This window comes from Staurois parvus, unplaced genomic scaffold (genome assembly GCF_062004578.1).
Source record: "Staurois parvus isolate SC_StPar_1 unplaced genomic scaffold, SC_StPar_1.0 ptg001745l, whole genome shotgun sequence".
Classification (NCBI taxonomy): Eukaryota; Metazoa; Chordata; class Amphibia; order Anura; family Ranidae; genus Staurois; species Staurois parvus.
In genome coordinates this window covers 1-12,963 of record NW_028319541.1, presented here as the reverse complement: position 1 = coordinate 12,963, position 12,963 = coordinate 1, and the positions used below count along the sequence as shown (strand labels likewise).

At 47.8% G+C, this 12,963-nt stretch overlaps 1 protein-coding gene across 1 annotated transcript; it reads left to right on the top strand.

Annotated features, from left to right (window-relative positions):
* The first annotated feature begins 207 nt into the window (after nucleotides 1-207).
* Nucleotides 208-11,942, top strand: LOC149434530 (uncharacterized). The gene is made up of 3 exons (XM_089663671.1): nucleotides 208-230; nucleotides 371-2,015; nucleotides 11,715-11,942. Exons 1-3 carry the CDS (start codon nucleotides 208-210, stop codon nucleotides 11,940-11,942), a joined length of 1,896 nt encoding a protein of 631 aa, XP_089519797.1.
* Nucleotides 11,943-12,963: the final 1,021 nt, after the last annotated feature.

The following is a 12,963-nucleotide window of genomic DNA, read 5'->3' as shown; positions in this document are numbered from 1 at the left end:
AGATCATGGCTGGAAGAATGGGTCAGTAGGGTCAGAAGGGTGCAGTACATATCTTCCTGAAAACAGAAAGCTGTGGTGACGTCCACATGTGTTGCTGAGCCCCAGTTATAGAAACAACTAGAATCCAGTGGATCAAAGGGGTGGACCAGGGACAGTAGGGTTATAGTGGAAAGGGCTAGATGATGTTGGACTTCTTCCAGTCATAAAATGAGGTGGGCTGTGAAATCAGAGTAAGCAAATTCAGTCCAGGACATTAGCTGGTACAACTGCTTGACTGAAGAGAAGGTCAGAGGTCCTCTTTAATGATTTATTTTAATAAAGAGATAACTATTAGCCTGGACTTCTTCCTCATTTTTTCTTTGTTTTTCAGGGACTCGCTATCTAGACTGTTTCCTCCCCTGTGGGCTGCAAGTGACCACCAGAATCTCTCTGAATACGTACCCAATATCCTTCCAGGAAATGATATCTCCCACGTAATTGGCCCCCAAGCATACCAGGAGCCTGCAAGAAAATTGCCAGACATCGAAAGCCTTCAGAGAGGGTTTGAGGACCTGGGTTTGCTGGATTCTTGGGTGTCCAGCCCTGACACCTGCAGCCCAAGGCTAGAAGATGTATTCCAAGACCTTTACTTTGAAAATCAAGCCTTGGAACTGAATTCCTCCTTCCAGCCCATTGACTGGCCTAATCAGTCCGTCGACGGCTTTGTCAAGTTTAACGGAAGAGATTCTGGAAGCAAAGCTGCTAACGTCTGCCCCAGCTCACAGAAAAGGGCAAAAGAATACTCTGGCGTACATCGGCCCTCATGGAAAAATGACAAGGGGAGAGGCAAGTTCAGTAGGGGTAGCCCAACCGGTCAAATGAATTACCCGCCTGGCCCAAGAGAAGGTTGGGGAAAAGAAACATATGCAAAACCTTCCGGTGACTTTTCTCCACTGTGTATGAAGCCACCAGCGTTCCAGTTTAATCAGCAATTTTCTAAAACTCACGGTTTCCATCCGACCACACAAAAGGCACACTACAAGGAAGGGTCGGAAAACTACTCCGGTTTTCCAAAAGTTGGCACCTTCGAAAATATCACTCCTCAAATCCAAAAGGAGTCCTATGCAAAGTCTCCAGTACCTTGTATTAGCCCGAACGAGGGCTTTCCGTTGGCTAGCCAAGGACACAGATGGTTAGATGGTGAACCCTTAGTGACCCAGAAAACGGCAACTAGCCCTTTGCCATCTCCTGCAAGCTCTAGTCTGTCTGATGGTTCTCCAACCCATTGTCCTGGGTATTTCTCTCAACCACCATTGCCACCTTCTGCTAAAGATGGACACTTAAATGGAACGACCAACCAGATACCTTTCTCTAGCTTTATTGATGAGAACCAGAGGCGCGGCAAGTGTTTCAGTCGCTCGTCTCCTTGTAAGGAGGGCATGTATCGGAATACGGCATTTGGTTATCCACCCAACTGGTCACCGACTCAACCAGGTTCTGGACAGAATAACTCCGAAAGGCTCCACAAACTGCCTAAAAGAACAAACCCTCCAAACAATGGAAATCCTGACCGAAGAGGAAGAAGAGCTTGGAACATGCCACCTAGCGGCGTCAAACAAAACCCGCCTCCTTGCAGCCCTTTCCAACGCAAACAAGAACCCAACCTAGGGAACATGTCTGACTTTGTGAATGCCTCCTTTCTGCCTCCTTTTTCTCTGATGTCTGATTTAAAACAGAATCAGAATTTTCCTCCCTTTAACCCGCAGTTGTTTTCTCCAACAACAAATATGTCTTTTCCTCCACCTTTCCCGTTTTCTGACCTCATCGATCTGTTCCATTACGAAGATATCAATCAGATCCAACCTTTTATAAGTGACCTGTTCTGCGGTGAAATCCCCCCTCCTTACTTTCCCTTTCCAGCTTCCTTCAACAGATGCCGCCCTTCAAGAAATCGCAGTGGACCTGCCAATGAACTCCATTTACAGCTAGAGGAATGCTGTGAGCAGTTTCGGGCTTTAGAGAAAGAAAGGAAAAAAGTAAGAAGACCTTCTTGTGAATGTGTTACAATAGTTATGAAGCTACAGAGGAATCCAAGGACTGGGGAAAGTTCTCCATATTTGTTCTAAAACCAAAAGCCACTTGGCTTTTCTTGGTTAGCTTTGTGTGACTATCTAAAACATGGTTTCCCAGCCAGGGATCCATGGAGCCCTAGGGTTCCTCCAGAGGTTGCTAGGGGCTCCTTGAGCAATGAGCAGTTTGTGCCTCTCAGATAAGTTCCCACTGACACCATAGATCTTTTTTGTATCTGTAAGGGGGTAATTCTTCCCAATGACCACAAGTGTAAGGAACATTCTTCCCACTGACCATCACACTAACGTATCATGAGCAGGGGTGGACTGACCATTTGGAAACTCGGGCACTGCCCGAGGGCCCGGAGTCAGTAGGGGACCCCATAAGATGCCCCTGGTACCTTTTTCATAGCCTTTTTTGAGTTTGGGCATGGACACAGGGGCCCCATGATCCCCTATTGCCCAGGGGCCCGATGAGTTGTCAGTCCGCCCCTGATCATGAGCTGTAGATATAGTCATTTTAAGCTGGGGTTCCCTGAGAAAGTTATTTGAGGGGTTCTTCTGTGTTGAAAAGTACCTACGTATTCCTTGCAGGAGCCCTCAGCCCTGATGCAAGGAGTGGCCTAGCTCTTTGGAGGACTATATCAAAAAAGCCTTGATGGGTGCATGTTGATCGGGAGGTGTGAGTGCTTCTAGGCAGGTCTTGGTAATGCCCACATGTGACACCGAACCTTCATGATTGAGAGAACTGAAATCCAATGAATGAAAGGGGCGGGCCAGGACGCTAAGGGAGGAAAAAGCTTAGATGGCGTTGGACGTCCTCCAGCCAAGAAATGAGGTTCTGTGTTCCTTAAATTGTATGTCCAGCCAAAGAGGTTTCCTCTGGTTTTGGATAGACTGGGGAAAGGATGACAACTCCTGTTGGGTCTTCAGTGCTATCCAGGGCTCCGTTACAAAGATATGTCCAGGGGCAGACTGACAACTCATGGGGCCCCTGGGCAATTGGGGATCATGGGGCCCCTGTGTCCTTGCCCCCGCTCAAAACACCCAAAAAAGCCTATAAAAGATACCAGGGGCATTTTATGGGGCCCCCTACTGACCCCGGGCCCTCAGGGAGTGCTCAAATGGTCAGTTTGCCCCTGGATATACCCTGACACTGTTTTCTCCAGACAGGAAGTGAGGGAATAGTCTGCAGCAGGGACACAGACAGAGAGATATGGCTGGGCACAGTGGCGTCCCGAGGCAGGTGAGAGGGATGCGGTCCACACCAGGTGACACCGACCGCACGTGGCGACACCGGACCCGCTCCACCAAAAGGTAAGTTGTAAAGCAATCCGACGATCCCCGCAGGATGGATTCGATCCATCCTGCGGGGATCGGCGGCTTTCTTTACAACTTACCTTTCCTTGGAGCGGGTCCGGTGTCACCCCAAATAGGTTGCATGCCGATAATCCTCGTCGCAATGCAACCTGTACGGGGTGACACCAGACCTGCTCCAAGAAAAGGTAAGCTGTAAAGAATGGCAGCGATCCCCGCAGGATGCATCGGATCTGCGGATTGGGGAGCATAATGGCTCGGAGTCCGATCCATTATGCTCAATCTGCAGATCCGATCCATCCTGCGGGGATCGTCGGCATGCAACCTATACGGGGTGACACCGGACCCGCTCCAAGAAAAGGTAAGTTGTAAAGAATGCCAGCGATCCCCGCAGGATGCATCGGATCTGTGGATTGGGGAGCATAATGGCTCGGAGTCCGATCCATTATGCTCAATCCGCAGATCCGATCCATTCTGCGGGGATCGTCGGAGGGGGTGTCACCAAGTGTTACCGCATCGGGTGACACCAACCCTAGGGACGCCTCTGCTCCGATCCATTATGCTCAATCCGCAGATCTGATCCATCCTGCAGGGATCGTCGGCATGTAACCTATACAGGGTGACACCGAACCCGCTCCAAGAAAAGGTAAGTTGTAAAGAAAACCGACGATCCCGGCAGGATGGAGTCCGATCCATTCTGCTCAATCCGCAGATCCGATCCATTTTGCGGGGATCGTCGGAGGGGGTGTCACCAAGTGTTAACTCATCAGGTGACACCAACCCTAGGGACGCCTCTGCTCCGATCCATTATGCTCAATCCGCAGATCTGATCCATCCTGCGGGGATCGTTCGCATGCAACCTATACAGGGTGACACCGGACCCGCTCCAAGAAAAGGTAAGTTGTAAAGAAAGCCGACGATCCCCCCAGGATGGAGTCCGATCCATTCTGCTCAATCCGCAGATCCGATCCATTCTGCGGGGATCGTCGGAGGGGGTGTCACCAAGTGTTACCGCACCGGGTGACACCTACCGTAGGGACGCCTCTGGCTGGGCATACAATTTAATAGACCATTAAATGTATATTTAAAATGCAAGCAGTGTAAGTACCTCAATTTGATGTGGTATTAAATACTCGTACAACAGAGCTTAGGTAGAGGGAGAAACAGCAAATGTAGCCAACTGATTGTGTTGATCATAGGAAGAAAGAGCAAAGTGACAGGAAGATGAGAGCATCAGTCTAATGCTGCTCCTCCACTGTCCAGTCATAAGCTGGGGAAGGAAAAGACTTCTCAAAATGCAGCAAGAGATCGATCAGGTCCTCTGCCCTGCTCTGTGTTGTGTGGCAGAGCTGTGTAAATCTCAGGACTGGATGGGCAGAGATACAAATCCATTGGCAGCTACATTATATGTTTCATCTTAGTGTTTTGTTGTTTCCTTGGGGTCCGGCTTCATAAGCACCTAAAGATCTCATTAGCATAGGTCTTAGAGGAGTCAGTCCCGCTTTTCAGCTTAGCTCACACTTATTCTTCATGATGGCGTTCAGTACAAAAGAATTTATTTTGCATCTCTTGAGGGACACTGGAATGCTTAACCATTGGGTTATACTGCCACCTACAGAAGGATTGGACACTAACAAACCAGAAAACTGTAGGTCAGCCCAGCATGTCTTGACATACCATGTTTTTTTTTGCTAGCATCCTAGGAGGATGGAAATCTTTTCTTTAGCTCTCCTGTTTCAAAGATGAACCATTGACGTTTCTAGGAAGTTTTCTTCTTTATTCTTTTCTTCCGTCAAGTCTCTCTACACTAGTGATCTCCAACCTATGGCCCAGGGGTCAAATGCGACCCTTTGGTTGCCTTCATCCAGCTCTTGGGGCACTATTCCTCCCACTGACACCAACATTTGGGCATAATTGCTCCCAATGACACCAATGATGCGGCACTATTCCTCCCACTGACACCAATGATGGGACACTATTCCTCCCACTGACATCAATGATGCGGCACTATTCCTCCCACTGACACCAATGATGGGGCACTATTCCTCCCACTGACACCAATGATGGGGCACTATTCCTCCCACTGACACCAATGATGGGACACTATTCCTCCCACTGACATCAATGATGGGGCACTATTCCTCCCACTGACACCAATGATGGGGCACTATTCCTCCCACTGACACCAATGATGGGGCACTATTCCTCCCACTGATACCAATGATGCGGCACTATTCCTCCCACTGATACCAATGATGGGGCACTATTCCTCCCACTGACACCAATGATGGGACACTATTCCTCCCACTGACACCAATGATGGGGCACTATTCCTCCCACTGATACCAATGATGTGGCACTATTCCTCCCACTGACACCAATGATGGGGCACTATTCCTCCCACTGATACCAATGATGGGGCACTATTCCTCCCACTGACATCAATGATGCGGCACTATTCCTCCCACTGACACCAATGATGGGGCACTATTCCTCCCACTGACATCAATGATGCGGCACTATTCCTCCCACTGACACCAATGATGGGGCACTATTCCTCCCACTGACACCAATGATGGGACACTATTCCTCCCACTGACATCAATGATGGGGCACTATTCCTCCCACTGATACCAATGATGCGGCACTATTCCTCCCACTGATACCAATGATGGGGCACTATTCCTCCCACTGACACCAATGATGGGACACTATTCCTCCCACTGACACCAATGATGGGGCACTATTCCTCCCACTGATACCAATGATGCGGCACTATTCCTCCCACTGACACCAACAATGGGGCACTATTCCTCCCGCTGATACCAATGATGGGCACTATTTCTCCCACTGACACCAACAATGGGGCATAATTCCTCCCACTGCCACAACAATGGGGCATAATTCCTCCCACTGACACCAATTATGGGGCACTATTCCTCCTGCTGACACCAATTATGGGGCACTATTCCTCCCACTGATACCATTGATAGGGCACTATTCCTCCTACTGACACCATTGATAGGGCACTATTCCTCCCACTGATACCAATGATGGAGCACTATTCCTCCCACTGACACCAATGATGGGGCACTATTCCTCCCTCTGTTACCAATGATGGGGCACTATTCCTCCCACTGACACCAATGATGGGGCACTATTCCTCCCACTGACACCAATTATAGGGCACTATTCCTCCTACTTATACCAAAGATGGGGCACTATTCCTCCTACTGACACAAACAATGGAGCATAATCCCTCCACTAACACCAATGATGGGGCTGTATTCCTCCCACTGACACCAATGATGGGGCACTATTCCTCCCACTGATACCAATGATGGGACACTATTCCTCCCACTGATACCAATTACGAGGCACTATTCCTCCCACTGACACCAACAATGGGGCATAATTCCTCCCACTGACAACAACAATGGAGTATAATTCCTCCCACTAACACCAATGATGGGGCCCTATTCCTCCCACTGATACCAATGATGGGGCCCTATTCCTCCCACTGATACCAATGATGGGGCCCTATTCCTCCCACTGATACCAATGATGGGACACTATTCCTCCCACTGACACCAATGATGGGATACTATTCCTCCCACTGACATCAATGATGGGGCACTATTCCTCCCACTGATACCAATGATGGGGCACTATTCCTCCCACTGATACCAATGATGGGACACTATTCCTCCCACTGACACCAATGATGGGGCACTATTCCTCCCACTGATACCAATGATGCGGCACTATTCCTCCCACTGACACCAATGATGGGGCACTATTCCTCCCACTGATACCAATGATGGGGCACTATTCCTCCCACTGACATCAATGATGCGGCACTATTCCTCCCACTGACACCAATGATGGGGCACTATTCCTCCCACTGACATCAATGATGCGGCACTATTCCTCCCACTGACACCAATGATGGGGCACTATTCCTCCCACTGACACCAATGATGGGACACTATTCCTCCCACTGACATCAATGATGGGGCACTATTCCTCCCACTGATACCAATGATGCGGCACTATTCCTCCCACTGATACCAATGATGGGGCACTATTCCTCCCACTGACACCAATGATGGGACACTATTCCTCCCACTGACACCAATGATGGGGCACTATTCCTCCCACTGATACCAATGATGCGGCACTATTCCTCCCACTGACACCAACAATGGGGCACTATTCCTCCCGCTGATACCAATGATGGGCACTATTTCTCCCACTGACACCAACAATGGGGCATAATTCCTCCCACTGACACCAATTATGGGGCACTATTCCTCCTGCTGACACCAATTATGGGGCACTATTCCTCCCACTGATACCATTGATAGGGCACTATTCCTCCTACTGACACCATTGATAGGGCACTATTCCTCCTACTGACACCATTGATAGGGACACTATTCCTCCCACTGATACCAATGATGGAGCACTATTCCTCCCACTGACACCAATGATGGGGCACTATTCCTCCCTCTGTTACCAATGATGGGGCACTATTCCTCCCACTGACACCAATGATGGGGCACTATTCCTCCCACTGACACCAATTATAGGGCACTATTCCTCCTACTTATACCAAAGATGGGGCACTATTCCTCCTACTGACACAAACAATGGAGCATAATCCCTCCACTAACACCAATGATGGGGCTGTATTCCTCCCACTGACACCAATGATGGGGCACTATTCCTCCCACTGATACCAATGATGGGACACTATTCCTCCCACTGATACCAATTACGAGGCACTATTCCTCCCACTGACACCAACAATGGGGCATAATTCCTCCCACTGACAACAACAATGGAGTATAATTCCTCCCACTAACACCAATGATGGGGCCCTATTCCTCCCACTGATACCAATGATGGGGCCCTATTCCTCCCACTGATACCAATGATGGGGCCCTATTCCTCCCACTGATACCAATGATGGGGCATAATTCCTCCACTGACACCAATGATGGGGCATAATTCTTCCACTGACACCAATGATGGGGCATAATTCCTCCACTGACACCAATGATGGGGCATAATTCCTCCACTGACACCAATAATGGGACACTATTCCTCCCTCTGACACCAAAAGTGGGGCATAATTCCTCCCACTGAAACCAACGATGGGGCACTATTCCTCCCACTGACACCAATGATGGGGCATAATTCCTCCACGGACACTAATGATGGGGCATAATTCCTCCACGGACACTAATAATGGGGCACTATTCCTCCCTCTGACACCAAAAGTGGGGCACTATTCCTCCCACTGATACCAACAATGGGGCGCTATTCATCCTACTAACACCAATGTTAGGGCACTATGTCTTCCACTGACAACAATGATGGGACACTATTCCCCCCACAGATACCAATAATGAGGCATAATTCCTCCCACTGACACCAATGATTGGGTACTATTCCCCCAACTGACACCAGGAAATGTTCTACTCCCATTAGCCATTGGCAACAGTCCAACCCCCTAAAGTCTGAAGGACAGTAAACTGGCCCTTTGTTTAGAAAGTTTGGAGACCCCTGATCTAGACCACTGTTTTTTGTTTCTCTGATTTGCAGCTACTCTGTGTGGTTGTCCTCAGCCTGGCCTTCACCGTGCTACCTTCGGACCCTGCTGATCTGGATGTTGTGGGACTAGCCTGGAAGTGACCTTCAGGCACTGGGTTCTGCATGGGGCACTTTCTAGACTCTGGACAAGTCAGCCGTGGACCGTATTCCAGGTCCAGAGCCACTGGCATTGCCTGTATAAAATCTCAGTGAGTAGGCTGATCAGACCAAGAAATGAGAACTCCCTTTGTTTTATTGGTCACTGGGCGCCATTGTTCCCCATTTCCATTTTTGCTTTGCCATATTATGGTTACTGCTGATGGCATACGCTGGGTGGACTGTCGCTTTTCACTCCACGCTCTCTTTCCCGCTATGCAGCATGGTGGAAGCATCTCTTTGCTGCTCTTCCTGCTGCAATGGGCCACGTGGAACTTTGATCTGAGATCCATTCCTGCTGTCTGCCTAGAGTGGCTTTGGTGACCTTCAGCCCTGTGGTCCCTGATGCTCATCTGCTACCAGCTGCTGGAGGCCCCATCACTTCTTATCCTGAGCCAGCTTGTTGCCTAACGCATTGTGGCCACTACATGGCCCATTCTAGACACAAGAGGGATAGGGGTTAACAGTCCCAGTTCTAATGTATCAGGTGCCACCCACTTACTTTCTACTAATCGGTCGTGGATTGTTTGCAGAGGTTATATAGGACCCATATCCCCTTCACCGAAAGTGCCTTTTATGAGTTTTTTGCACACATTTACAAAATCAATATCCAAAGAACTTCTGAAAGAGTCCCTGAAGAATAAAATGGTGGTAGTTACAGATTTGTATGTCACATGATATTAGCTAGAAGATACAAGGTCTCTTTCCTTGTTGCTTCCTGGTCTTCATCTGCAAGGAACCCTTTCTGGTCTTCTATAGAGACAAGGTGGTGTTCTTCGTGCTGTGTGGGCTGGATGGCGGGTGATCCTCATGACTCTAAGCCCACGGGGTTCTTGGGCTATGCCAGGCAGTGTGGGCCCTGCACAGGGGGTACCTTTCCCGTGCACATGCTCATCAATGCCCCAAGACAAGGCGGCGGCTGTTTTCAGGTGAAATCAACCTTAAGGCAGGCCCCCCCAACATAGAGATGAGCCATGTACCGCGGACACCACTAAGCCTATGCTCACTCCACCCATCCTGTGTACCTCTGCCACCTCACTCCTGGTGACAGAATGAGGTCCCACTGTGCACCTAGCGTGGACCTCACGTGTGCACTTTATTAACTCTTTCTTTTCCCGTACCAAGCCTTGAGGCTGAGAGTCCCTGTAATGTGGGTTGGTCCCGGTTGCCATGGGAAGCTGACCACTGGAAAGGGAGTCAAGCAGCAACCCCCTCGCTATTGGAGGATGCCTCACCCTACCCAGGTACCACGCTTCACGACAGGATACTCTTCACTTTACACCAGTCCTTTGGTTACTTGTTGCAACCACTTTCCTCCTTCACTCCGATACTGAGTAAATCTGTTGTGACTGACTTGCTTCATACCCTGTATGTGCCTTGACTGACCCAAGATAGACAACCTGCCAGGTGACTGTCATGCACCCCTTTAGTAACTTCAGACCAGGCTTAGAAAGAGTTTAACAACTTTACTGAAAGTTCAGTCACCAACATAAAGTGCAACACAGTTCTAACAAGTCCTAATCCTAACTAGCTAAGATGTGGCTGCCTAAGAGGGCAATAGTCCAACATTGGATCCAACATTGGAGCAAACTGGAGAAATGGTCGGTCCTTGGGTGGACTGCAGGGCCCAGCAGTCCCCCTTCACAAAAGCGGCGTCATGGCATCCTAAAACCCAGGCTCGTACCACGATCCAAGACACAGACCGGATCCCAAGAGCAATCAAAAGCAAAGGCCCCAGTACCCAGCCTTCCACCTTATATATTAGCAGCACAGGGCGGGTAGGCTGAGTCCCAAAAGCCCGGAAAAAAAGGACAGACCAGTTTACCACCTTCTCCTAGCCTGGGCCAGCCACTGCTCACTACCTAAGGTAGGCAACCTGTCTACATCTGCTTTTCACTTTACCAGGATATTGTCCTCCTTTCCCATTGGCTTTGGTTCATCAGAAGGAAGCTTCCTTCCATTTTCTGGATGTGGTTCAGGCTGTGCAAGTTTCTCAGCCACTTCTTCTTTCAGAACGATTGATTTCTGTTAGCTCAGATAAACCATCACTCAGACTTGGGGTCTCAAGATCAGGCTGCCCCCTTCCCTGTAAAGGCTCACTCTTGCTAGGATAGCGTTTGCCTCTCGGACTTTTCAGGTTCTGTTTCCCAGATATGCAAGGTTGCCACCGGCTCCTCTGTTCACATGTTCTCTTAAGTTCCACCAGGTGGACTTCTTGGCCTTCAGGACCTTCAAGCTGCCCCAGGTCTTCTTACATTGGGCCATTTAGCCATCGTCCGCTGCTGCCTACCGAATCCCAAAAGTCTGACTTCCAGTGTCCCTTAATAAAATTCTAGAAAACCATTTTACAGGGATTAAAAGACCATATATATATATATTTCCCCAGTAGCCTAAAAAAAGGCCCTCCCCCACCAATCTCTTTTATGTTTCTAAACCCTATTAATGTTGGAAGCTGTAGAAACGTCTCAAATCTCTGCTTTGTATTTTGACTTTTTTGCTTTTGTTGTTGTTGTAGTAGGTGGATGTGTGCAGACACAGGCCTTGACCTGTCCATTGTGTGTCCGTAATTAATCATTGTATTGTATCCTTTTGTAGACCGAAGCAGAGCTTGCTCGAAATTTCCCAGGAAACAGAGTTTCCAGCTCTTACAGCTCAGCAGTCCCAAGACTTCCAACAAATCCATCAAGAGTTGATCGCTTGGTTGTGGATGAGTTTCGAGAACAAGCCAGAGTAAGGACTGAAGAAAAAAAAAAAAAAATCAAACTTCACCGCCGAGCCTCACCATGTAGAACTGGTTACCATTGGGTTGATGCAAGAATCTGAATAGTAATTTCTGAAATCATTCAAATTAAGCGCGGCAATTGTTACTTTTTCCCCACTTGTTGACCATACAGCTTGAGAGTCATGACGTTTCACAGTAGCTGCCCCAACAATTCCCCAACAATTGCCCTAACAATTGCCCCAACGACTGCTGAGACTTTACATACTGTCTCCCGATTCCTGAATGAAGTTTGACCCGGTTTATAAATTCATTTATAATTAATTATATAGATTCTTGCATTAGCTATATTGTGACTGGTTCTGTTTAACGGTGACCATGTTTTCGGGTCATTTAGACAGTTCTATGCAATATCATGTACTGAGAAAAACTTTACCACTTGATGACCTGCTTTTTAACCACTTCCAGTCCAGACACTTTCACCGGCTTCCTGTCCAGACACTTTCACCCGCTTCCTGTCCAGGCCAATTTTCAGCTTTCAGCGTTGTCACACTTTGAATGACAATAGCGCGGTCATGCAACACTGTACCCAGACAAATTTTTTAGCATTTTTTTGAGACAGATAAAGCTTTATTTTGGTGGTATTTATTCACCACTGGGATTTTTATTTTTTTTTTTTTTGCTATATAAATGAAAAAGTCCCAAAATTTTGAAAAGTGTTTTTCTTATAAAATTTTGCAAATAAATAAAATTTCTTCATAAATCTTGGCCAAAATGTTTTCAGTTATCTTATTAGTAAACAAAAATAACCCTAATTAGTTTATAACCAAAAATTATAAATGAAAAAAATATGTTTTTACATTTTTTGTTTTATTTTTTCATATTTATGTTTTGTTTTTTTACATACTGTCACCCTAGCAGTACAGTGTCACCATAGTGTACTACTTGTGGGGGGTGATGACGATTTGTTTTTTTTTCTTTTTTTTTCTTTTTTTTTACACTGACTGCTTTTACACTCGTATCAATACAATCGTAGCAATCATTTCTCCTTCTCTCTGGCTGCATTCTTGCAGCCATTAAGAAATACTGTGAGAGCTATGATTGGTCACAGCTTGTCACATGGTA